The sequence below is a fragment of the Crassostrea angulata genome, chromosome 7 (genome assembly GCF_025612915.1).
Source record: "Crassostrea angulata isolate pt1a10 chromosome 7, ASM2561291v2, whole genome shotgun sequence".
In the NCBI taxonomy this organism is placed as follows: domain Eukaryota; kingdom Metazoa; phylum Mollusca; class Bivalvia; order Ostreida; family Ostreidae; genus Magallana; species Magallana angulata.
In genome coordinates, this window is record NC_069117.1 from 9,758,523 (window position 1) to 9,784,266 (window position 25,744).

At 36.7% G+C, this 25,744-nt stretch overlaps 1 protein-coding gene across 4 annotated transcripts in view; it reads right to left on the reverse strand.

Moving 5' to 3' along the window:
• Positions 1-534: 534 nt before the first annotated feature.
• Positions 535-25,744, reverse strand: part of LOC128192259 (histone-lysine N-methyltransferase 2A-like) — a 28,550-nt gene continuing 3,340 nt past the window's right edge. For 2 of the 4 annotated variants that reach the window (XM_052864811.1, XM_052864812.1), the window contains 35 exons: positions 25,582-25,743; positions 25,174-25,323; positions 24,741-25,064; positions 24,396-24,585; positions 23,766-23,813; positions 23,263-23,402; positions 21,099-21,406; positions 20,407-20,511; positions 18,346-18,456; positions 17,740-17,877; positions 17,432-17,524; positions 17,035-17,155; positions 16,245-16,358; positions 15,713-15,900; positions 14,278-15,360; positions 14,058-14,171; positions 13,874-13,947; positions 13,555-13,700; positions 13,186-13,292; positions 12,906-13,046; positions 12,331-12,489; positions 11,879-11,999; positions 11,613-11,691; positions 9,861-11,511; positions 9,630-9,705; positions 4,258-9,534; positions 3,858-4,079; positions 3,383-3,457; positions 3,117-3,250; positions 2,868-3,022; positions 2,515-2,598; positions 2,250-2,379; positions 1,930-2,025; positions 1,764-1,831; positions 535-1,538 (listed from right to left, as the gene is read on the reverse strand). In XM_052864811.1, the coding sequence (XP_052720771.1) occupies positions 1,433-1,538; positions 1,764-1,831; positions 1,930-2,025; positions 2,250-2,379; positions 2,515-2,598; positions 2,868-3,022; positions 3,117-3,250; positions 3,383-3,457; positions 3,858-4,079; positions 4,258-9,534; positions 9,630-9,705; positions 9,861-11,511; positions 11,613-11,691; positions 11,879-11,999; positions 12,331-12,489; positions 12,906-13,046; positions 13,186-13,292; positions 13,555-13,700; positions 13,874-13,947; positions 14,058-14,171; positions 14,278-15,360; positions 15,713-15,900; positions 16,245-16,358; positions 17,035-17,155; positions 17,432-17,524; positions 17,740-17,877; positions 18,346-18,456; positions 20,407-20,511; positions 21,099-21,406; positions 23,263-23,402; positions 23,766-23,813; positions 24,396-24,585; positions 24,741-25,064; positions 25,174-25,323; positions 25,582-25,743 (12,290 nt within the window). In that variant the 3' untranslated portion in view covers positions 535-1,432. Of the gene's footprint in view, positions 1,539-1,763; positions 1,832-1,929; positions 2,026-2,249; positions 2,380-2,514; positions 2,599-2,867; positions 3,023-3,116; positions 3,251-3,382; positions 3,458-3,857; positions 4,080-4,257; positions 9,535-9,629; positions 9,706-9,860; positions 11,512-11,612; positions 11,692-11,878; positions 12,000-12,330; positions 12,490-12,905; positions 13,047-13,185; positions 13,293-13,554; positions 13,701-13,873; positions 13,948-14,057; positions 14,172-14,277; positions 15,361-15,712; positions 15,901-16,244; positions 16,359-17,034; positions 17,156-17,431; positions 17,525-17,739; positions 17,878-18,345; positions 18,457-20,406; positions 20,512-21,098; positions 21,407-21,854; positions 23,234-23,262; positions 23,403-23,765; positions 23,814-24,395; positions 24,586-24,740; positions 25,065-25,173; positions 25,324-25,581; position 25,744 lie in introns of those variants that run through there. The other 2 variants (XM_052864813.1, XM_052864815.1) reach the window with 2 other exon arrangements.

A 25,744-nucleotide genomic window follows, 5' to 3' on the forward strand; every position in this document is an offset into this window, starting at 1 on the left:
ACTTCACCATAGACTGATTTTGAATAAAGTTTATCTTTTCAGCTCATGACATTGAGCTCAACTTAACTGCAACAGTTACAATATTTTAAAGATCACACATCGTTTTGTGGACGCAAGACTTTCCATCTTATTCATGTTTTGTGTTCTTCAATTTCACCATCATAATGGCATCATTCCATAGACTTTTCAATTTTGAGGTCCATAGAAGTTTCTGGCGAATCATCTGAATTTAAATACTATTTTGACTTTTATAAGCTGTAGGTTGTAGCTCCCGGTGAATATAGTGGAAAGTCTTATGTTAATGAAACAGATAAGTAATGATGAGAACGTGAAAATTGAATATAAGACTATCTGGACGCACATGTAGTAGGTTGCTTTAAACAGCTACTGATTTTAAGATACCAGGGTCTCTGATTCTTAACTTAGACAACTACAAATTCATTAAAATCATTTTTGAAAATATTCAAGATAATTTTCATTCACTGAAATACCTTTAACAAGGATGGAAAACCCTAAAGAATAAAGAAAAATTCCTTCATAACTTGTGTAATAATTTACTTTTGCCCTTTCATTTGTATTTCAGTAATATATAATCTGTTTAATCTAAAAAGAAATTCTTTCCTTACAACAGTTGCACCATAATGTACTTGTACCTATGGCAGCTGATATCAGAAAGCAAGGTAATAATGAATTAAAACATTTCAATAATATTACATTTCCAAGTCTATACAAAAACACATGGTACAAAATATTTACAGTGGGTAGTGTAATATAATAATCATATGAACACATTTGGTATTGCATTACTAACCAGGGATGAAAAGCAATAAATATCAATGAAGACTAAAAGAAAAAAAAAGGATACATAGCATGTTCACACTTGGTTTCATAACAGTCAACTTCATTATCATTCACTTCATCTGTACATAAACATAATTCAATAATCAAATAAACGTATCACATGTTTTTGTATTCTGTTGATACAATCAATGGTGATAGAAAAATACATGTTTAAACCAAAAACCAGAGATCTGTAAGAGAGACCTGGTTAAATAATTTTTTTTGCATGAACTCATTTGATTTGTGAAAGTTTGATCTGCAATTATCTCTATAACATGATCATGCTTCAAAAAAATTCTCGATTAAAAGATGACGGTTACACGGTAAGGAAAAATTTCAGTTCCAAAACAAATCACACACCCAAATCCCCTGATATCAAAGAAAAAGTTCACATGGTTCAATGGAGACTCTAACTCCTATTGGATTTCGCTGTAATGTTAATACAACAGAAAAATTGTACGTGCTCAGCATAACAAAATGGTTGGAATTCTCTTGGCACCGGTTGATGTGACACTAAGGACACCAGATTGTCCCTCAGTTTATAACAATTAGATCACATGAGTCTAATGGAACAGGGTAGATATCACAGTCGTTAGTTGAGATACCTGCGGCATTTCTTGGCGCCGCAGGTACACGGAATCTTCACCTCTTCTATAGGGAATTTGTAGTCGTAGGTTAGCTCCTCCCCTCTCTTAATTCTGTGAGAAAAACATTCATAAAAACATTAACCTTAGAGCCAAAAGACAGAAAATTGTTTAATAACTTCAGTATCTAATACTTCATTCAATTCAAAAACATCAATGTTTCTAATATCTAAGAGTAACTTGATTTTAATGAAAAAATATATTTTTTCAATGGAGAATGTTTACTACCATAGAGTCAATATACCGTAGTAGAAAATGGTATATATTAAAGGTACTTACGATTTCATAGCGAATATGACAATGTGCTTTTTACCATCCACGTTGATGACCTTCGAGTAACAGTTTGGCTGAAATAAACAAATATGATTGCTGATAATAAGTTATGTTCTTGGGTAACTCTACAAATTGTAAATGCCATGTACAGTACATGAAATATATATCTTACCTCACACGAGTGGTTGATAAACCGAGCAGCATTGCCATGCAAGGTTGCATCAATGACATCATAATCATCAATGCGGAACATGTAGCAGCCTATTCCCTACAACAAAAACACATTTCATCTCTAAGTAAAAAGTGACTTTCATAAATGTTCATTCATAAATGAATTTCCATTATATGAAGTACAAAATAAACCAACTCTAACATATTGTTCAAAGCTTACAATTATGAATTCTTTACATGCATATTTTATTTTTTGCATTAAAAATTGTATTTAGAATTTTTTAATATCATGATTGAAACCACAATAAATGTATGTCTTACTTTTCCTTCATAGTATTTCTCTCTCTTGTCTGTCAGGGAACCTCTGATGACCTCCCCTGAGTATTCGATCACCATCTCGCCCTCATCAATGTTTCTCTTACAGTATAGGCCTCTGCCATGTATATGGGACCTGAAAGATTCAATGAAATAAAAACATCTTTAGTTAAATCGACCTAGGGAACTGTTTGCACCCAAAATTTAGATATATGTAACCAGGTAGAACAATGATTCTGAAGGTACATGTACATGAATGTTGGATTGATACCTGTACACTCCCACAGCTTCTCTTGCATGCTCCTTCAGTTTCCTGAATCTCATAGCCATTGGTAGGTCCATGCTAGTAGCCCTCCTAATGAAAATAAGAGCACTAAGTTATACTGCTTTAAATTCATTTAATAATTTGCTTCTCCATAAGAATTCCAAAGATCTTGATGTGAAAATGCACCTGGTATGTCTATAACTTGTAGAGTATAATTTATATTTCATCACTGAATGAACTAAAAGACTGAAGTAACTAACAGAGAGACCTTCTTCCTGGATTTCTGATTTAATACCATACCTAGCGTACCTAGCAGTAACTAATACAGAGACCTTCTTCCATGACATTTAATACCATACCTAGCGGACTTGTGGACCATTTCAACGTCGTTCTTCCTTTCTTTACTGCCCGGCATCTCGCGATATTGAGACATCAAGAAACTAAAGATGTCAAACGGTTTCCTGGTCTCGTATGGCTCCGATCTAATACATCCTGATGGATTTTCGGGAGGTTCCTACATAAATCATAGAACAGAAACATCCAGTTAATGATCTAATGACAAATAGAAAACATTTCACCTTCCATCTGTATAAGATTTATAGTCTTACTTCTTCCAAGTCTGTGATGTCATACTGATGGTATTTGAAGTTGTAGTTGCGACAGTTCTGAGCCCCGAACAACTGCTCCAACAAATAGATGACCGAGTTAAAGTTCACACCAAATAACCTGTCTGGATCTAAATCTATGAAAATGAAATGAACAGGAAATAAAAAATTTATGCCTTTCTAATGCCATTCATCTTATTCTAAATTTGTTTTAAAAAGATGAACAAAATGAGAGTTAAATGCTTGCTATTCTGAATTTATGTACATACTAGTAAATGACAAGTTCTTCATTCTGGCAGAAGATCGCACATCCTGCACCTTCTCTATCACCTGCTGCCAGGCCTCTGTAAAATAAAATAATAATTTGAATACAAGTACATGATTTTCCCTTCAAAAATAAATAGGAACCCTTCTGTGAACAAGTTATAGGGTGTCAGACATCACTAGAGGTTGCAGATTAGACTTAGAGATTCGAGGGTTACTTTTTTATCTATAACAAGAGTTATATATCAGGACTTCTTTGGGTCAAATGCCATCTTAACATTGTGAACTTGGTCAAATGACTTTTTGTCAGGGTCATGAACAACTTTTGAACAATGTGTTAACCTCTGATTAAATACAAGAAACAAGATGCAACAGTAAAATTAACAAAAGGGCCCACACAAATGGACATGACAATTCCTTTATACATGTGCCCCCAAATTTAGTTTAAATCCCCCAACATGCACTGTACATTCTACATACCCTCCATTGTTTCCCCTTTACAAGAGAACCCATCATCACTTGAGATCTCGAACTGGAGTTTGGGTCCCTCCTTTTTGTTCTTGCCCAGCCTCTTGTCCCTCTGCTCCTGCTGGAACTGACAGAGGGGGGTCTCCTCCACCTCCTCCTCTAGGGCGGGCTGGGGCAGACTCATCGTCTCCTTGTGGGAGTGGATAAACGGATGGCTCATGGTACCCGAAAACCCTGAAAAATTCAGTGTGAACTAAACTTTATTTATGTGGAATTTTCGATCTATATCTTCATGCATTTTCAAAATTGTCAACTTTTTTAATACAGGGTAGGTGATTTACAGTAAAATAAATTGAAATTGTAAAATTTTATCAGGTTAAAAAAGCTGAGTGTCAAAGAATTACTTTTTTACCTGATGATTGGGGTAGTCCCAGTCTCACTTTCTGCGGGCTTTTTCTATTGTGCTTCTTCTTCTTCTCCTTTGCTTTGACCGCTGCCTTTGTCTTGACTCTGACAGACATCATGTCATAGTTCTTCCCATGTTTCCCGAGAATCGGAACAGCCTTCTCACCACCAAGTTTCTTCATTATTGCCTTCATGACTTTTGGCTGGATGGCAAAGTTCTTTTCCATGTCAACTCCTTTAGGGGTTGTTTTTATGATCCTTTTCACAATCGTCCCATCAGCCTTGCGTATGATGTATGGCTTAACTCCCAAAGTTTTTAAGTCGGGCATCATCTCTCCTTCATCTCGCTGCAGTTTTATTGAAGCTGGTAAAAGACTTCTGCTTTGAGCTATGGCTGGAGGAAGACGAGTGTGAGAAGCAGCCTGGATGGCCATGGAAGAGGAAGGAAGGCTTCCACCAGTGAGAGATGATAATGTATCCCTAGAAGCTGCATCTGAAATTTTCCTGAAAATTGTCTTTCTCTCTGAAGAAGCAGGTCCAATAGGTTTGCCTTTTAAGCCTCCTGACTTTATGGCGGTTGAGAGCGAGGTTTCAGAGCGATTTTTGAGAAGTGCACTCAGCACTTTGTTAGCTGTGGTCGAAGAGCAGTGAGCCCGGTAAGTGGTACCACTTCCCTTGCTGGAAACTGTGAGAGTTGTTGTCGATGTGACACGATGAGACGTTACAGACATGTTGTATTTGCCTTTCTGAAGAGCTGATGGGTTTAGTTTTGCTAAAAGGGAAGTAGGGTCATTCAAAACTGAGGCATCAGTGGTCATTGCTATTGGTTTTCCATCTACAAACACTCTTACAAGGGTTGTGGTTGTACTTGACGTACTTGTAGGATAAACTGCATTGCTTGCGACCAGAGAAGTGTTCTGATTCACATACGGTGTTAGTTGGGGTCTCATTGGAACAGTTTTAATGGCTGGCCCTTGTATCTGGACTGGGGATTGATTCTGGATACCCTGTGACCGAATACCAGTCTGAAGTCCCATATTTGATATTACATTTGGAACATTATGTAGTGGTGGAATGTTATGAACTTGTGGAACATTTTGAACATACTGTGTAGTGTTTATTACTGGTGACACACCAGAATTGAGCAGATTTTGGCTGACCCGAATTCCAGCATTATTAATCAGTGACAGTAAGTAGTTGTCAAGCTGTTGAGGAATACTGGGGTTCATCAGCTGATGTGGAGGAACTGTTATCAGGTTTTGACTTTGTGGAACAGTGATCAAGTTCTGATTTGGGGGCAGGAGATATGTTTTCTGGGGCTCTGGAACAGTCACAATTGCAGAAGATAAAGCTTGGTACCCTGGTGAAGTACTGCTGACAGAATACATAGGTGTTTGAATACCACCTGTGACTATCGCTGGTTGTGGGGAGGCCAACATCGGACTTGGTGACATCATAGGCAGCTGCTGATTCACAGGTAAAATGGCACTCTGGGATGGAACAATGACAGGTGCTACAGGAGTCGGGTTAGAGGGCAGTAGAGTGTTCATCGTCTGAAGATTTGGTGGCGAGTGGGATATCACTGCACCTTGAGAAGGCAGAATCACATTTGGCGACTGCATCATAGCAGATGGAGAGACAGCATTTGCTGCTGCCAATAAATTATTTGCTGCAACAGTGATCTGGGAGGATATATCAAAGTTTTGAGGTAGCACTGAGTTTGAGGAGGAAGGAGCTAAGTTTGTTTGTACTGTTGAGATACTTGGCTGTGACTGTGCCTGAGTGAAGTGCGAGCTTGCTGACACAGAACTTAACACCGATGTTGTAGATTGACTGGTCAAGGACTGGAGTGGAGATGACCTCGATATTGGTGTGATGCCTATGCTGCTCTCAGATTTACCCAGAGTACCAGTGGCTCTCTTATGAGCTTCAATGATTTTCTGGATATCTTGAGGAGTCACACTTGAAGGAAGATTGACTTTCATCACGGAACTCTTTTCTCCCGATGAACTTGAACCTTGATCTTTTCCATTTCCTGTGTCCGTCACATACATGGTCTTGTTTGTGCCTTCTTCTATTTTCTTTTTCAGGAAAGCTTTTATACTCTTGATTGTGGCCTCTGTATCTATTTTAGTCAGAGAGGAAAGGTCAACTTTCTTATCAGTTACTTTGTTTTGAAGTTCTAAAAGTTGAATAGGTGTCAGTTGTTGTATTGCGGGATCATTCATAATTCTATCTACAAACAAGTCTGTGGAAGAACTATCTTCCATTTTGGATTCAGAACCTCTGCTTTGTTCAGCACCTAAGGGGTCTGATTTAGATGTGGCACTTTTACTGGTGTTCATTTCAACAGTTTTATCATCACTTTTCTTATTTTTAGATTCTGGATTTTTGAGCACAGACAAATTTCCAGAACTTTTTTGGGAAGCACCGATATCATCATCCAAATCACACTGGATCTCACAGCTTCTAGCTGTTGTCTGTTTTTTGTCTTTCTTATTGAGAAAATCCCCCGTCTTCTCACAAAAGATGATGTCACTTTCTGGATCTTCGTCGTCTGCAATCATAATCACTTCCTGTTCAGAAGTAGACTTCACATTAGGGACTGGGCATTTGAGCAGTGAGGAGGTATTGGATTGTTTAATCACATTTAGAATGGAGTCCTTAATATCTGTCTCACTATTCTGCCCTTTGTTTGATTTCGTTTCCATTTCTCCTGAATTTCCTTCTGTTTTTTCGATTGATTTTATCTCGTCAACTTTTGGAGTTTTTACTTTAACTTTTTCATGCTCTTCATTTTTCACACTTTTGAGTTCTTTCTTCTGAGAATGTCCATCAGAATTATTGGCTGAACCAGCTGTAAATTTTCGAGGCCGTCCTCTTCCTCTTTTAATGCCGTTTTCAAGTGCAGTTCCTGACAAAGTCTTTCCTTGCACAGAAAGTGCTTGTTTTAGCTTTTGCTTTTTAATTTTGCTGTCCCTCAAAGCGTTGAATTTTCTTGACAATATGGCGTTCCTCTTTGTTACACCAGAAGTTAGCCCTGGGTATTCCAAATTAACTCCTTTCTTTCTACGCACAGGCCTGCTTTTTTTAATACTAGACAGTTCTCTGAGCTTCCTTTCACTCCTTAAGACATGTCTGACAGAGAGTTTACTAGGTCTTCCCCTTACACCTGTTTTCTTCTCTGGGGTAACTTCATTATTGGATGACTTTCTATCTGGCCCCTTCGGAGAAATTCCATCAGAACACTTTGAAGGTCTTCCTCTACCTCTTTTTGGGGTTGGAGGAGAGACAAATTCATCATCATTTTTACCATGAGTGCTAGATCTCCGAGTGTGTCTCTCAGTACATCCAATACTTGTACTGTCTGAAGCTGCAGATTCTCTTCTTGATCTTCCCCTTCCTCTTTTAGATACTGGAGAACTTTCAGACAATGACTCTTCCTGGCTATTGCATTCCTCAGAGGCCACAATCTCTTTCTTAATGTCTTCTTCAGTCATCAAAGAACTTTTCCTAGGTCTACCTCTTCCTCTCTTCTCTATCCCAGTTTTGTCTGCACACTCTGTACTTTTGTTTCCTTCTGTGGATAAAGACTTCTTTTCTTCTGTGGATAAAGACTTCTCTTCCTCATTCTGTTCATTGGGTACAATTGATGACTTTCTTGGTCTGCCTCTTCCTCTTTTTGGTGAAACATCACTTTCAGAATCATCAACTTCTTTGGTTTTGTCATCTTCTGCTTTCACTTCACACAAGGATTTCCTGGTGCATCGATCTGAAGAAACGGCCCTCTCTGCTGACTGACTACTTTGTCTCCTTTTTCTTTCATTTTCAGTATTCTTCTTCTCATCATCTGAAGACAAGAAGCGTTTTGAACCCTTGAGATCATTATTATCTTTGATTTCTTCTTTTCCTGTTTTAAATGGTCTACCCCTTTTTCTTGGAGACAGTTTGGCTATTATCCCTTGCTGAACTTTCCTTGGGGAGAGTTTATGCAGAACCAGTCTAGCTTTTTGACAAGAAGTCTTAAAGCTAGAAAATCTTTCTTTCCTTGCAGCACTCTCAGATTCTCTCTCTTTCTGCTCAATCTCCATGACAACCTTCTTGACAACTGTCGTCTGCCGCATGGAATATTTTCTTGCTCCGCCTTCATTCTCACTCTCCTCCTCTTCATCACTGGTGCTTACCTCAAAATCGCATGTCTTCACATGTGTCTCAAAGCTCTCCTCAGTGCGATACAATCTCTTACAAGTTGGACATTTAAATGGCCCTTTAGCTCCCGGACTGCTTTTGGCTAGGCTTTCTGCCTTAATCTTTTGTGCAATTTGATCATGTAGAGGAAGGTCACCTTTCCTTTCCGATGATGCACCACCCTGAGTGCTCCTTCGTCGTAATGGATAGCTCTTGATTGGGGTTTTCTTCATCTCAGCTTTTGTCTTCTTGGCCTCTGGGGTCCGCGCCAGTCCTAACCCTTTGAAGAGATCATTCTTTTCTTCTTCAGTCCTTGTGTCAGGAATAATGGCATCTTTTACAGACACTTCATCTAAAGGGTTCTGTTCTCTGTTAGAACTTGATGAAGACTCCAATGCAGTTGTCTTATCTTCATCAATGTCAGCAGTTTCTGATTCACAAGTTTTCTGTTTTTCACATTCTTCTTTATCTTTATCACATGCTTCTACTTTAATGTCCATCTCATTCTTCTCAATGTCACTCTTGTCAGTACTGTCTATTTCAGTAACTTTTACACCTTCTTTTGATTCCGTCCACTTGTCATCACTTTCAGACACGTCTACCAGATCTTTGTCCACAACTACATTGTCCTCTGTTTTCACTTCCCCTGCCTCTAAGAGACTTTGAGCATACTCACTGGACTGTTTATCTGTAACATCCCCAGCACTGAAGTTATCAGGCTGCATCACTACAGATTCAGAAGGCTGAACTTGACATTCCAAAATCATTTCTCCCTTTCTGGAATCTGGCATGGTTTCATCTCCATGTTTTTCCTCCAGCAATTGTTTCTGGGCCTCACTCAAAATTTCTTCAAAAGTTGGCCTTGGTGTTGTGTAATGAAGCCTTCGAAGGTCAGGGCGTTCCACAGTGAGTTTTCTGTACCCAATCAGCTGACCCTCACGACCATACACAGGAATTCTGTCATTCCGTTTTGTTGTTTTTTCATTTGAAGTCTGCTCCTTAACGCCTTCAGGGGGAGTTAATGATGGTTCGTCAGCCACCACTGTACACTCCATGGCTTTTTGTGTTACATTATCACTGACTTCTAAACTGGTGGCTGCAAAATTTAAAAAAAAATGCATTATTAAATTCTGGCATTTAATGATTCATAACAAAATGCAAATAAATAAAATATCATTTGATGATCTTTACCTTGAGTATTGCTTGTTTCTTCTGAACATGATGTAGGAGTTATAGCAGAGCTTGTTCCTTGATTTGAGTCCATAATCTGCAATTTTTGCAATTATTCATATCAATGAATATCTGTATAAATATACATGTAATCTAAATAATTTCATCAATTAATATCTACATGTATATGAGATTTTTCATTTTGTTGATCTTAAGAATTAAAATCAAAGTATTCAAAAAATTTTTTTTTACCTCAGTATCCATCTTCTCTATAGCAATTCCCTCTACAGCTTCTCGACTTTCAAGAGATCTTTTATCCAGGCCTTTCTCTTGCACTGATTCCATTGATTCTGGAACAGATTCCTTTTCAAACATTAGCTGTTCATCAACATCATGAATTGTGGACACATCCTTATCAACCGGACTTGATGTGGTCAGCTGATTTTGAGTCACTTCCATTGCTTCCACAGAATCACTTACAGAACGAGTTTCTTGTTCCTTCTGATTAACACCAAGTTCTCTTTCAACTTCGAATTGTTCATCTGGGGTTTTCACAAATTTTTGTTCATCATTGCAACTGAGATCATCCGACTGAACTTTATTTGTCAAAGATGAAGACTGATCAGCTTGTTTATAAGACACTGCCGAGTCTGCATTAATGCCCTCTTTTGGTGAAGGTTCTTTCATATTCTCTGGTAAATCCCTGGACTCTTTCTCATCATCAGTGCTTGATGTTTTCCCCTGAATTTTTGAATTATTCTCTTTCACAGAGGAAAAACCAATTGGCAAGAAATCTGGGTTGGCCTCTTTACTGATTTCACCAAGGTGTTCTTCTGTTGACTCTACAGACACCATGCTTTCATCAGTGGCTTGCTCTGATCGACTTCTCTCTATGGCCTCCGTTATCATCTGAAGGTCTTCATCCGAGAGCTCGGAGCAGCCTTCAGGTAAAACAACATAGGTTTCATTCGCTGGATCCACTTCAGGTGTCCCTTCTTCATTTATTGGCTCTAGACTCGCTTCTTGTGAATTGCTTTCACCAGTTTCAATGGAGTCTTCAGCTTTGTTCAAGTCTGTGACCTGGGTATTACAGTTATCGTCTATGAGTGGTTTCACTGTTGTCACTTCTTTGTTCATGGACAGTTGTTTCTGCAGACTCATGGTAGGTATGGGAGAGAACATCCTCTCCTCAGAGTTTGCTCTGGAATTGGTTCTCGTGTTTCCAGCACTCTGATGGCCTTCAGACCTGAATGAGGGAGAAAATCGGACAGGTGGTGGTGACAATAGACGATCCACTGACTTTGATCTTTCTCGGCGGGGCATTGTTAGAGCTACATCACTCTTTCCACCAGCTGCCATATTCAGTCTATCTGCAATTTTTATCAAAGTTCCAAAATCATCCTTTTCTCGTGAACAGGGTTTTACTGTCTGTTGGAATTTTTGGGGATCTTTCAAGTTTAAGAGCCTAAGAGTATTTGGTGAGAGCACTCCCAGATTGACAGCTGGGTCACTGGTCTTCCTCTTCTTGACTACTGGCCAGGAGGAACTCAGAGAATCATTGCCCACATCCGAAGCACTGAAACTCTGATTGGAGTTGAGAGTACTGTTGAGTATCTCGCAGTCACCGGATGTATCAAAACTCTTGGAGAATCCGGACTCCTCGCTGAGTCCACTCAGTTCTAGACTCCGAGTCCGTGGCCGGCTGTCCGGGAAGAGATTGATTCCGGGAATGTTTATCTGAGACAGAGGTACGTAGTCTGGATGAGTTTCGTCATGGATGATGGTGATGTCTTTTATCAGCATGGCGGCACTCTTGGGGCTGTCTGGCTTCACCTCGACAATCCGACAGGTGTAAACACAGCGCTTTCTGATGTCTTGTGTGCTCCAAAAGACTCGTGTAGAGCTGAAAGAAATTCACAAACCAGTTGTGATTTCAATTAATATGTTTATCAGCAAAAAACTCAATCGCAATATTTCAATAAGTAATGGTATTCCTCTACTTACGAAAACTCTACAGGTAATAGTAGGTCTTTGGTATCAGAGATTGGAGATAATCTTCCTAGTTCTTCCACAGTACATGAGCCTTAAAAAAGAAATGCAAATTTAAATTTTCTATAAACACAATGACATACATGTACATGTTTAAGTAAAGAAAATCTTCTATCCCAGAAAAGTATTTCTTGAGTTGATCAAGACACATTCAATAAGATAAATCATTGTAGTTACAGGTACAATTATTCTGTGGATAGAATACCACACCCTATACTGACCTACGATCACACTGACAGTGGAGGGGTCAAGGCCTTTGGACCACGTCTTCTTGTTGAATTTGAGGTCTTCCATTGATACACATACCCTTCTGTTGACCGCAAACTTCTCCTTTGCTACCAACTGAATGAAAGCATCAAAGACAAGAGATATTAAATAGTGTAGTTTCAGAAACTTGAGAGACATAGATGTCAAAGTACATGTATATTCATGGGAAATTTAGCTTTTAGGAAATCAGTCTTTTTCTGATAAAAAATCAGATAGCTATCATACTGATAACTTTATGAAATATTTTTAAATGAAACGTACAAATGCATGTACACAGATATCAAGACTGTTGATGCTGTCAATCTGGTTAATTCACAGAGTAAACAGTTGAAATAAATGTACATGTATATATAATATACATGTTCATTCTTCACAACGTAATAGCTTTCCTGTTGTTTCTACACACCTCTCCATCCACTTTTTCTCTGTGCTGGGGACAGAACACCTTCTTGTCCTCCTGGAACAGACAGAGTTCATGCCGGGCACACATAAAGTGGTAGTTGGCTGGACAGCCCCTAGTGCAACACCCCACAGTGGCCCCCGCACGCTGACAACTGTCACACCGCTACAATCAAATGTGGAGACAACTATGAAATCCATTTTAACTTTCAGTAAGAAGAAAGCAGGCTACTACTTCTTGCATTCAATTGCATTTTATTTCCATCACATATTTTTTACATATTTTTATGGTAAAATATGTATTATTTTGCTTTTTCTGACTTTAAGGGCACTACCCCACATAATGTAACTTAAATTCATCATTAAAGAAACAGATTCTGTATTTCAGGTACATTTGACATAATGGAAACCTTATCATCATTTAACATTGAAGCATTAAAGATTAATTTAAATGTTCATTAGAATGGCTTTTTCTTTAAAAAAAACTTGTGTCAAATTAACATGAAAACTGCAAGAGGTGTTGATTTCCAGCTTGTAAATGAAGTAAGGTACAGTAATAATATTTCCAGTTTCTACACTTACCATGACTCGTCCCCTTGACAATGCAGTCTGGACGTTTTGTAGTGTCCCATCATGCTCCTCTTCATACACCTCGGCTGACCACAGGGCACAGTTTACATGGACCCAGTCATCCTGACCCACATACAGCAGACGACCTGCATCCTAACACACAACACACAGACAGTTAATTTACTCACACATATACTTTCATTTCTATTGAAATATCTAATGTAAAAAAGTATTTTCCATTCAATAAAATATTATTTGCAAATAAAGACAGATGTTTTGTAAAAACTCTTACATTGGGATCGGAATCGCCATAGTGCCAACAGAGGATGCAGCGCCTGATGTCTTCACCGGAGTCCTCTAAATCACAGGACAGGACTTTCTCTGCGTCCTCATCCACAGCTGTAAACGAAATCAACATCCACATGAGGTTCAGTTCAAAATTCTTTTAAGAAAACATTTGAACCTAAAACAGTGCCCACTATGATTGGCTTGAAACGCATGTTAAGCTGCCTGATCAATATCAAAATGACTTTGTACACATCCAGTGCTGACAAGATTATTTCCCTTTAAGATTGTATAGTACTGTGTTTATTTAGTGATGTTCTATCATTTATGAATCACATGCCAATCGCCAGTAAACTATATACTTGTATGTACTTACGCAGAGGTACAATCTTTTTTATGGGGGTGTTTCCGACTCTCTTGAATGGTGAAGGTTGAGGAGACTTATGGGGGTCCTCCCTTTCTAACCACTGAGCATAGGTGTGGTCCTCAAAGGGAGGCAACACTGCATCTGGTAACATTCCACTACAAAATATATCAAAATAATGATAAGGTAATCTTGCTTAAAAACATGTTTATTCCTCTATAAAATAGTATGCAACTTCATATCAGCTATTCTTTGTTCTGAGTATGGATATACAGTTATTCATTTTCTTTATTATTATCTTTCAAATTAAACAAATCAGTAAACTACTTACGGTGGAAAATTCTGGTTTTTGTCCCATATCTGACAGGCTTTAACATTGAACCATGGAAAACATTTCTCCATTTGCTGAATTAAAGAGAAAATTTCAATAAACTTGATCCCTGCCATCACTAACAAGTCCTTTTTAAATATAACAGGCCACATAGTTGTCAGCATCTTGGACCTTTGGAACTTACCTTTACAAACATGGAGCGGACAGAGTTGGTTGCCTTTTTCCTAACAAGCTTCATCTCATCTGGGTCATTTAATGCCAGGTTGATGATGTGAGCCATGTCTTCACTGAACTCATTCTGTGATCAAAAGTTACCAAAAAAATCATTTGTAAACCATCCTACACAAGAGAAGCAAAGTATTTAAATAACAGCAATGTAAAAATTCCTATAATGTTGGACTGACCACAGAGCTATACTCCTCGTTAATCATCTTCAGTTTGACTGCGTTGAAGTCCTTTGGATAGAGCCTGATGAATCCCGGTAGGAGTCGGTTTTCTGCCAGTCTCCTGGACAAAGCCTTGGTGGGGGTAACAAGACCTTTGGTCGGAGTGGACAACTGAAAAGATACACTCTTCTCCACTGTCAGGTCCACAACTCCACCCGATTTCTTCGAGGAACTCTGCACAACAGGAGATTGTGGTGTTTGATCAATGTCTTTAATGTTTTCGATTTGTTCCAGCTTAATTTCCTTTTCTGTGAGGTCAATGTTCTGATCATTTGTTTGCGGTTTCGGACCAGTGACAGAACTGTCGGTATCACAGATATTTGATTGAGATTCTTCCTCCCTCACATCCGCAGACAAAACATTAGACTGTTCGTTAGATTGATTGTCAACAATGCTTGTACCGGTCACAGACTTCTCCTTCTTGGAACCATCCACTTCGTCTTTTTCCACATTTAACAACAAATCCACATTTGGGATATTGGCAGGGATTCCCTCTGTGGAGTCCACTGTTTCCTCTTCCTTTCTTTGAGCTAGATTTTCTGAGACATCAGGGGGTAATGGAGATCCCATCCTCACATCCTCTGCCCCTACCCTGGGTGACCCAGCACTGGAATTTGGAGACACCCCTCTTGATACTCCAGGCGTGGTCAATGCCGACAAAGTCTCTACATCACCTATTGAAATTGTGTCAGAATCATTCAAGACCTCTGCCATTTCCACATCTGACTTATCCTCTGTTACTGAAGATTTTGTTTCATCCATATCTTCGTCACCTTCAAACCTGATCAGACTGTCGTCTTTATCATCCTTGGCTTTTTCCTCCACCTTCTTTTCACTGTCATCCACTAGATCCACAACAGAGGTTCCTTTTTCTGAGCTGTTTCCTTCCTGTTGCTGCTCCACAGCTGACTTGTTTTTACTTTTGAGAACTTTTTCTAATGAGGTCACAAAGTTTTCAAGACTTTTCTCCAGTTCCATTGTTGTTTTCAGTGCATCTCCATATTTCTGCTCATTCAGTTTCTCCTCTAGCTCCTTTACTTTCTTTAAAGAGATAGAAATCAAATACTGTAATTTACTGTAATCACTGAGATAAAATTGAAGCACTGCAATTTTTTGTTGTGAAATTTAAAAATTCTAAATATACTGTACATGATCTTTAATTTTTTGTATAATTATGACTTCTCAGTGTTTGCATATTTTACATTTTCTTAGCTGGATAATTAAAATTGCATTTTAAGACATTCATTTGAAAGCCTTCATCATAGTATTAACTTTACAGCTTTATCATCATTGCAAAGAGCAACAATATAACGTTACTGAATCATCAGAAAACATGGCAGGTTCTTGGCAAAAATTATGTCTTTATTAAGTTGAAATTATTTTCAATATCAACCTTTTCTTCAATATGCAGAAGATGCTGGGCACACTTGGCCTGAGTGACTGTGTTAAAGACAGACTTCAGACCGTCTAGAAACGAGTCCTTTAGGACCACCTCCCAGTGCCGAGGGCCTCGTGGGGAACAAATCTTACAGATGTAATGGACATCATCCGGGAGAACAGACATGCGCTCATACATTTCATCTGGAAAATCAAGTAACACCAATAGAAATGTGAACTTAAATAATTAAAGAAGATGTGCATATGCATGTATATTACATGCTGTAAGTATAAAGCAAAATTGATCTTGTGAGGATAATTAATCCTGCACTCCATATTTCAACCTCTTTTAAACCAGTACATTTTCAATAAACATCAAACTTAAATGCAAATAACATTCAAAAATACAAGTAGGTGTACCTGTCAGCAAGTCACATTTTTAAGACAAACTCCTACCTTTTTTTTAACAACAAAAAATATGATATACATGTATAATGAAACATTATAGTTCTGCTGTGACAGAATTAGCCCAGACACATCAGACTTACCTGTGAGTTCCTCACACTTGGCATGCACCCAGCTCTCACAGGATGCACACTGCACCATCTTACTGTCCCAATCATCATCCGAGTAACACTTGTGACAAATAGGGCAATAGTTTCCTAAAATGATAATTGATTCTATCAGTAATCAGATGTTTCATTTATATCTACGCTATTTCCTTAGTAAATTTCCACCATCACATTCCAAACAATTCATGTTATATTATTGTAGCAGTATGATACTTTAATAGTTAAATTTGTTTCAATTTATTGACCAATTAAATTTAAGGGCCCTCAAGGGGCAACAAGAAGATTGTTCAATAAACATACTAAATGCACAATAAATACTTATACAAGAGGGAAAGTGTTGCATGATTGAAAGGAGACAGACATGAACATCAGCATACATGTATATTTACATGCTTAATAATCCCATTGCATACATTGTCAAACACATTGGGATCAAAATAAATAATTACACACAATACTGTAGATTCCTTATTTTACGCGAGTACTTAATTCCGCAATTCAACGATTAACCATCAAATTGCGAGAACATAAAATCGCGAATGCCGAAATTTTATCTTAGTTTTAAGTAGTTAACAAGTGTCCCAAAATTAAAAGCGAGATTTTAGAATTCGCGAGACGGGATTCTCGCGATTTTACGCGGATATTAATTCCATGCGTTTAATTAGGAATTTACAGTATATTAGACTGGAAGTAGTTGCATCGAGTCCTATCAACAAGTGACTATGACACCGGGCACAATCAATGTACTGGAAGTGTGAACAATTACCTTTGTCCATCAGTTGTCCACACTCGTAACAGAGCTGGAAGTCGTACATCCAGGTGGCTGCCGACCCAGAGCCAGGTGTGGTGGCCCCACAACTCTTACACTTCACACACTTTGTACATATCTGTAGATAAAGATACATAATGCATTAATTAGAATCCTTTAATTTAATCATTTAATTAATCAGGTGTGGTGGCCCCACAACTCTTACTCTTCACACACTTTGTACATATCTGAAGAAAATTTATATTAATAACGAAACTACAGCACAATAATAATTTCTCAAGAATCCATCCAAATAAATTATGCATATGAACATTTGCAATTAGTTTAGATGTTGGATACCATTTCATTTGCTTTAGGTTTGAGACTATTCACTGTAATAAGCTTGGAATCTTACCCATATATTTTTCTTCTTGGACGGTTTTGTTGGGTAGTTTGGACCTAAACATTCAGGGTGGTACGTGTTCTGACATTTATCACATTGTAGAAGCTGCAAACATTTTGTAGAAGTTTTAAACTATCAAACAAGTCCGCAACACAACCTCCCCCACCAAATAAAAGTTACAAATTGCAAGATCTAACTTAGTAAGATATAAATTTCTCTCAAAGTCTTCATTTTTGTTATCAATATGTACACAAAACTCTAAGTCATCAATGTTTAAAATCAAATGATTTACACTGGCTTACAAATAAGGTAAGACTTACATTATTCTGGCGCCCACACACTTGACATGACTGACACTTTTTACAGCACCAGTTATCCGAGTGAATCTCGTGGGGTCGTTCCTCCTCCTCCAGACAGAACTCGTGGAAAGGTTCACAACACACATTGCAGTACAACATCTGAAAAGATACAGAAATGCCTCATTAAAACATGTAATGGAGTATACATGAACAAGTATTAAAAATAAAGATAAATGTACAGTTCTAGCTTTGGTTTAAATTTCTACCGTGTATATGCATATAAACTAATCGCCTGCACATCCCATTTCATCGAATTTAACTTCGGTTTTAAAATTCCAGTTCAAAATTTTTTCCAAAGACTATTAGATACCGTATACATGAAAATATTCATCCCACTTTTATTTTTGTACCATTCAACCTCATTTTCTACAGGCAAATTTAAGACAGGAGGAATTGCATTGGCTTAGATTCTCTTTTTAAACACAACTTTGTCTAAGCAAATTCAAGACAGGGTGATACTGTTTGCAAGTGCAGAAGGGTGAAAATAACATGGAGTGAAAATAACCCTATATACAGTAGTCATAGCTGAATCACATTGTGAAATATATGTCCAATAAAGGTGATTACTTCATGTTTTCCTGCACTGCCACATAGAAAGCAGATGACACGAACACACATGGGACCTGAGACAGTGAGCGAGACGCCGGAGTACCAGACCTTGGTCAGCTCAAAGACTTCCTGTCACAAAAAAGAAAACAACAATCAGATAATCAACATTATTAATAACATTAAATTGCAGTTACTCAAGACCAAGTATTTATAATACCCATCATTTTTTATATGCAAATGGTAGGTTTATATCAAATCAATATCAATTAATTACTCCAAGTACTGCAAACAAGAAGTCATTTTTTTTTCTAAAGATATAGAGATGAACTGGTTTGTGACAACCAAAATATAAATGTGTACCCAGTATTCAGTGGTTTTTCAAAAATCTCTAAACCATTTATTGCATGGGTATAATACTTGAACTACAGTATAAAGCTTATTGAAGGCTTATAGTATTTTAAGACTAATGCATGAGTATAATACTTGAAATACAGTATAAGGCTTATCAAAGGCTAATAGTGTTTTAAGGTGGCTCTATACACCCACAGTTTATTCCAATTTTCAATAGAAGACCACAAAACTTATGCTTATCAAATATTAAAAATTTAAAATGATGATAGGGATACTATAGGTATTTTAAAAGAACTTTCTAATGTTTTTTCGTGTTTTTGTAAAAGATAGCTATTAACGAATTGAGAGACATTTTTTTGTCATATGATGGATATTTCCTTCGGACACATAAAAAAATATATAACACTTCTTAACATTCAAAAATGTTATAATTGCAATTTTTTTTAGCATTTCCCCAAAACATAATTTTTCATATTTTCTAACTCTGTTGACAAATCATCTGAAAAAGTTGCTTGATGTTATAAGAAAATGTAATTTAATACATGTGACATAAAAAATTGAATAAAAATCATTGCAAATGAACACAGTATTTTTTGTGAATAAGACAACAGTACCCTATATTCGGCCTTGATTCTGTGCCGAGCAATCATGGTATTGCATTTACTCAAGACCAAGTATTTTACCCATCATTTTTTTTATTTGCAAATGGTAGGTTTATAACAAATCTGCATCAATTAATTACTGCAATATTTTATGTCTGAGTGAGTTGTAGTCCAAACCATGATTTTCGTATGTTAAATTCTGTGTTTAAAACTCTTTATCCTAAATACTTGGAAACCTCAAGTATATTATAATTGATTTACTTTCACCGCTTTAGAATTTTCTTTCACACTATTCAACCAAAAATACGTTTTAGAAAATTTTGGAAAGTTAAAAAAATTTTTGTTCTTAACGGGAATCGAACTCATGACCTACAAGTTTGTAGTGAACCCACTAACCCACTGCACTACGGTGTAACATATCGATGATGGGAAAAAAACTATTAAAAAAATTATACTTGATTTTATTGTTTATTTCGATAAATAATACCACACAAGGTGAAGGTGTCACATACCACATTACTTGTAAGTAATGAATTTTCAAATTATCAAACTAAATCTATTCATTTAACAAATTTTTCAAAAAAGCGGTCCCCATACAATTTGCCTCAGTTTAAATCAGCCAGTACCGGAATTGCATGCTTCCAGATTTACTTTTTTGCATACTGCGTCATCAAAAAAGAGCCATCTTAATTAAGACTATCATGCATAATTTCTAAACAAGAAAAGTAATGATTCCATTAGTAGTGATAAGATAGTGGCACTTCAATATCTCAAACATCAAGATCTTAAATTTAAATGTCCAAGTGACTTGTAGTCCAAACCACGGTTTCGTATGTACTGTGTTTAAACCTCTTCATCTTAAATACTTGGAAACCTCAAGATTGTTTGTCTTATCAACTTCAACATAACTAAGTTTGACTATATTTGTTATACTTTTCTCGCAAACTTACATACAAAATTCACATAAATGTGCAAATTCAAAATTACAGATGAGTTTATCTGATTAAAAAAAAAGTGGAAGCATTTTCGAATATCCTATTGATCGGAAAATGTGCATATATTGGGTACGACAAGAACATCAGTACAGGTAATTCTTTTCATTATTGTGTGGATTAGACAACAGTACCCTATATTCAGCCTTGATCCTGTGCTGCCCCTCGCTCTGAGCTGACCAACCTCTGGCTGAGGTCACAGAGTGCATCACCATGGCGTCGGATCTACCGTCATACCCCTATAACAGAGGGCATCAACATGTAATTATAACCATCGAATGGCATCTTGCCACTCCAGCACTTTACAAACAGTAAAAGTCCCTGAAGCGTTCTATTTTACCATTTTGCATTCACTCTCTGCGCTTACTGCGTTGACTCGTAGAACAGTTTTCTGTTTTACGCTCACCTACCCTACTTGTTTGGTGGTCATGGAAAAAGTTCATTGTAAGAGAAACATCCTTTGGCGGTAGGTATGCAAATAAATTGTTTATCATGCATTCATGGCACCCATATTTTTGCTCCATTCTCTCACAGTTAAGTGTTTTTTACAACCAGGTAAATTGTGTGTATTGTCACAAACTTTTCTCAATCTCTTTTGCTCATTGTTTGATCAACTTAATGGCAAAGTAGAACATTCCAGGGGCCATATACTCAAGTCAAAATACAAAGTGCTTTAAAATTACTTTATTCTAAAATATCTATTTGGTGTTTTTTCCTTTTTCCTTTATCACGTTTATTCTTTGTATATCAAATTCACATCACAATTAACTTAGTAATACACAAAAACTGAAACAATTTAATATTATCAAAGGTGTATTTTTCTTACCCTGAAGTTTGTTATCATTCTCTTTGGTTGAGAAGAATTTGATAACCTTATGCTTTCATTGGAAAAGGATTGGAATTTGGGAAAAGAAGACTGTGGAGCATGCCCAAATTCCTGCCAGAGCCTCCTACTGACATCCTCTGGGGTAAGGACTTCCGAGAATGGTCTTTTGGAGGCCAGTGATTTGTCATTATTGAGTTTGGCAGCATTGCTCAATCTATTTCCCTGTAATGCCATTCTTTGAATGACACTAAGAGCTGTCGTCTTGTTCGATGTTTCCAAAGCATCATCTTGATTGTCTCTGTATCGTGCTAAAATTTTTAAAAAACTTCATATCAAAAAACCAAGTCATCCAGCCTTAGTGTTTGAATTTGCACTTTTGGAGCAATGTCAAATTTGCATTTGTATTATAAAAATCCTTTATCTGCCATATGGAAGTGAAAGTAGATTTAATCAAATTACAGCTGAATTTTCAACTATGGATTGTAAATCTCTTACAGAAAAAAAGTTATTGCACACGCAAAAACTGTATCACGGCTTTTTAATCTAAACCTATAACGCATTAATGAAACTGTACTCCTCTATTCTTGGCAAAAGTCTAACATTTGCATGTACAAAATTAAGAGTTGATATTCCATATTAGAAACATCCAAAACCTAAAATTGGATTTTAAGAATTTTAATTTATCCTTATTTAGCTGCATTAATTTTTGTAAACGTCTTAGAACTTGATATGCAGGCACAGCTCTGCGTGCATTACCAGGCTTGGGTGCACGTCTCGAACTCCTAACTAGCCTGCTCTCCATTAAAACCACACACTGTCAAGGCATAAAATTACAACAGAACGCAGCAAGAATAAAAGAAAATAACCAAACACGTCGTGTTAGTCCAAACAATAAATCCAAACATAATCGTTTTTTGTTGCTAAAGTTTCCCTCCACAAAATCTATGGAGGCTGCCATTATTGAGGGAGGTAACTCCCAAATGATCCAGAGAACAACAAGAGGAAGCAACTCTTGATTTTCATTTTTTTTTTTTAAAGAAAAACAATCAAACACTCTAGTACATGTATATTTTATTTCCAACATATACTTTGCCTGGTGTTTATCCACTGAAAATAAACTATTTTTAAAAAAGGTTTGCAGACTTGATGAAATTTTAATGAATTTTTTTTTCTCTAAAAAAAAAATTATCAACACATAGGTTAATTACTGGTATAATATGAATTAACTACCCAAGAGCACTTTTTGCAATTTCTGCTCTGCTTTGCTGCTAAACTGCATTTGTAAGTTTTAACATCTATATGTCTGTGCATTATTAGACCTCAAAGGTAAACAAATTCACATCATAAGTTAATTTGATTTTTAGTACATAATTCTATTTTTAATAGTTTACTTTGTCATTGAAAGCAGTTGTTTGCTATTGGTTTCTAATACCTCAAAGGCTTTTGAATATTAACTTTTATTTTTTTCAACCTAAAAAGAATTGAAAATAACTGAAAATATGAAAAGCAATTTATTGCTGTAACATACCCGGTACATATTGAAAACATTTGCCTGTATTGCATGGTACATGTAGTAATTTTTTGGCAGATATTTTTTCTCAACAGAAGAAAAAAATTTCAACTATTCAAAGCCATAAGACATAGCACTTTTCTTCATAACATGGAATAAAATATTTGAGCATTGAGTTTCAAATTATTCCAGATATTACACATGACCTAATATTCTTCAGTCCTGACTGCTCACCATTCATTCCAACACTCTTATAACACCATATGAATGATATTTGTTCCAATAAATTTTGTTTCCTATGCAAGCATTTATGTTGAGCATAATCACTTTTAATTTAAGTTTTGTGCACATTAATTGCTTATAAAACCATCTGAGAACAGTGCACATTGAAGCATTTCATTCTGATTTATACAAAATCAAATTTTTGATTAGTAAGAAACCCCACCAAAATGTTTTGGGTGAAATCAATACACAAATTTACATATCTTGTGTATTTAACTGCTTGAAAATCCACCAAACATTGGTGACGATGAAAATAAATGAAACCGCTGTGTGGTTAATGCCCATAAATTTAAAAAACGCAGTGTTTAGGTACTGACAACATTTAGGTACATTGTACTAATATTAACGTAACCCCATTGTTAAAGTACTAACCTTGTTGACTGGGACTGGAAGAGAAGCCGTCCTTGTAAGGACTAATTGATGACCCGTCACTTTGATTGTCCGAGTCCCTGGCTCTCATCAGAGAACCAGGCGCCAAGCGGCTGTACCGAGGAAATTTACACCGCCTCTGTCTAAAAACAGATTCAAATTCAAATTGTTTATGCAATTTATTTGATTTTCAACAGATTTATATTCATTTATTGGTTTTACATTTAATAGTACTGGTATATGTACAAAGAATAGTCTAAACCATTATATCATTGAAACTAAAGCTTATCCAATTTTTAATACGCTTCTTGCATCCCAGGTTTATATGATTATCATTGCTGTGGAATTCAACATATGTTATACAGTTTTGTCTGTTCACAATTTAGCCCTCATATATTGACTATAGATACATATAACATGATATATTGATAATATAACTCTAAAGATCTCATGTCAGCATAAATAAAAATAGAGGAAAATAATGAAATTACTAAAAGCTTTTTTACATGCACGCTTGCTTCATAACTCCTCTCCCTCCAAACTTTGGCTTATCACTGTGGGAAAACAGAAAAATAATTAGCAGTCATCATAAACAAATAATAGTACACAAAAAAAATTCCACTTAAAGCAACAGGACGTTCAGTAGAAATATTGTGTGTTTGCTATACATCATGTGATTTCTTAAATAAATTCATGACTATTTTGGGGCATGTCACCATCTCCCAGTATAATTCAATATGTAATTTGTTCTAGAATAAAAGATTAAGTTTATAACATGTGTTATACTGCTATTTATTTCTGTTAAGTATTGATAATACTCTTGAAATCATTCTTCCAAATCTAAATATCCTAAAGAACTGCATTTTGCCTTTGAAGGATCAATAAATAACTTGTAAGTACATTATAATAATACATGGATAGCAGGTGAAAATTGTTTACAAGTCGAGGGACAGGCTAGGAAAGCTAGATTGAGATCAGACAGAGCGAATGAGCTTTCACTGTAGTTACAATGCTAGCATACTAAATAGAGGGAAAACAGATTTATTGTTCTTAAAAGACCCAATGCAGTTCTGTAAAGAAAACCAGGTGCCCATCTGCCCATAAACAATGGAAGAGGGTGACCAAAATTTACATACAGACAATAATTGCAAACACCACAATCTTCCGAGGTACAGCCCTCACATTTCTTGCAGCGGATCTTCCGTTTTCCGTAACGGCCTTTTGGAATTTTTAATGGGGAACGAATCGGAGATTTCTTAATAGCCTGGATGTTGTCCTCTGATTGTTGGATGATGTCTTCCATAGGAATTTCATCATCTGATAAATCTGTGTAAGAAATAAATTCTCAAAATGATCTCCTTGAATGTACAATTTTGGGTATTTCATTGTGGCCACTGTAAGCCAACGTATTCCAAATGCATAGTCTGAAAATTAAAAAGGAATGGTATTTAATATTAGCAAGACACTTATTCTGTTTCTACCTTTCTTTTCCAGCTGATCCTTTTTCCATAACTTGACCTTCTCTCCACTTGGTAATGCACTGAGAGTAATTTCTGGAGACTTTGGAAACTTGGCCACCGGTTTCCCCAATACAACAGCTGCTTTACGGCACACATGTTTGATTCTAGGCCCCCTCCCATCAGACTTGGGTGAATCATCCGTTTCTGGGGAACTTGTCGTTGTGGTGGCAGGAGGAGAGGTAGTGGCCATGGGAGACAGCATACTGGGAGACTTCAGAGATCCCAGGGGGGAATTCATTAATCCACTAGTACCAGGGGAGGCAGAAGACAACGTGATCTGTGGAACTGAAATACAAAGAATCTTACGTACATGCAAATACGAATGAAAGCCAAATTTTCATCTTTAAATTCATAATCCAAAATCAAGTAAATATACTCTTAGAAATGGATTTACTTGTCACATTTATCTCCTTTGAAAAATCAGTGGACTGAGAGTTTGGATCCAGTGAGGTTCTTCTCTCTTCCAAGTTAAACAGTTTTAGACATTTATTGTAGCGGCAGTCTTGGCATATTGGTCTGTCTTTAAAATGAACTGTACAGGATCCTGAAATTTTCAAGGCAACATCAGTAAGTTATGAAAAGATGTTTGAAAAAGAACATAGGAATTGTCTAGTGATTTACACCAGTAAATGACTCAAACTCATAACATTAACATAAAAATTAATTATGAATTTTCATTATGCTTCTTGTGACAATATGATTTTTTGTTACAAGTGGAAAAAACCTGTAATAAAAATCTGTTGAACTCATCTATAAAAAAAATATTTTTAAACATTTAACGTTATCCATGTTTATACCATACCAGTAGGACAGGGAACAGCTTTCCCATTGGAGACTCTCTCGGAGTGAGACTGGAAAAATTTTCGACAGCTTTCACAGGTCAGGATACCACTTCTTCGACGAGGGGCGTTCATCCCCCTTTCACATATACGACAGATATAGTGTTTGCCATCAGAACCATCATC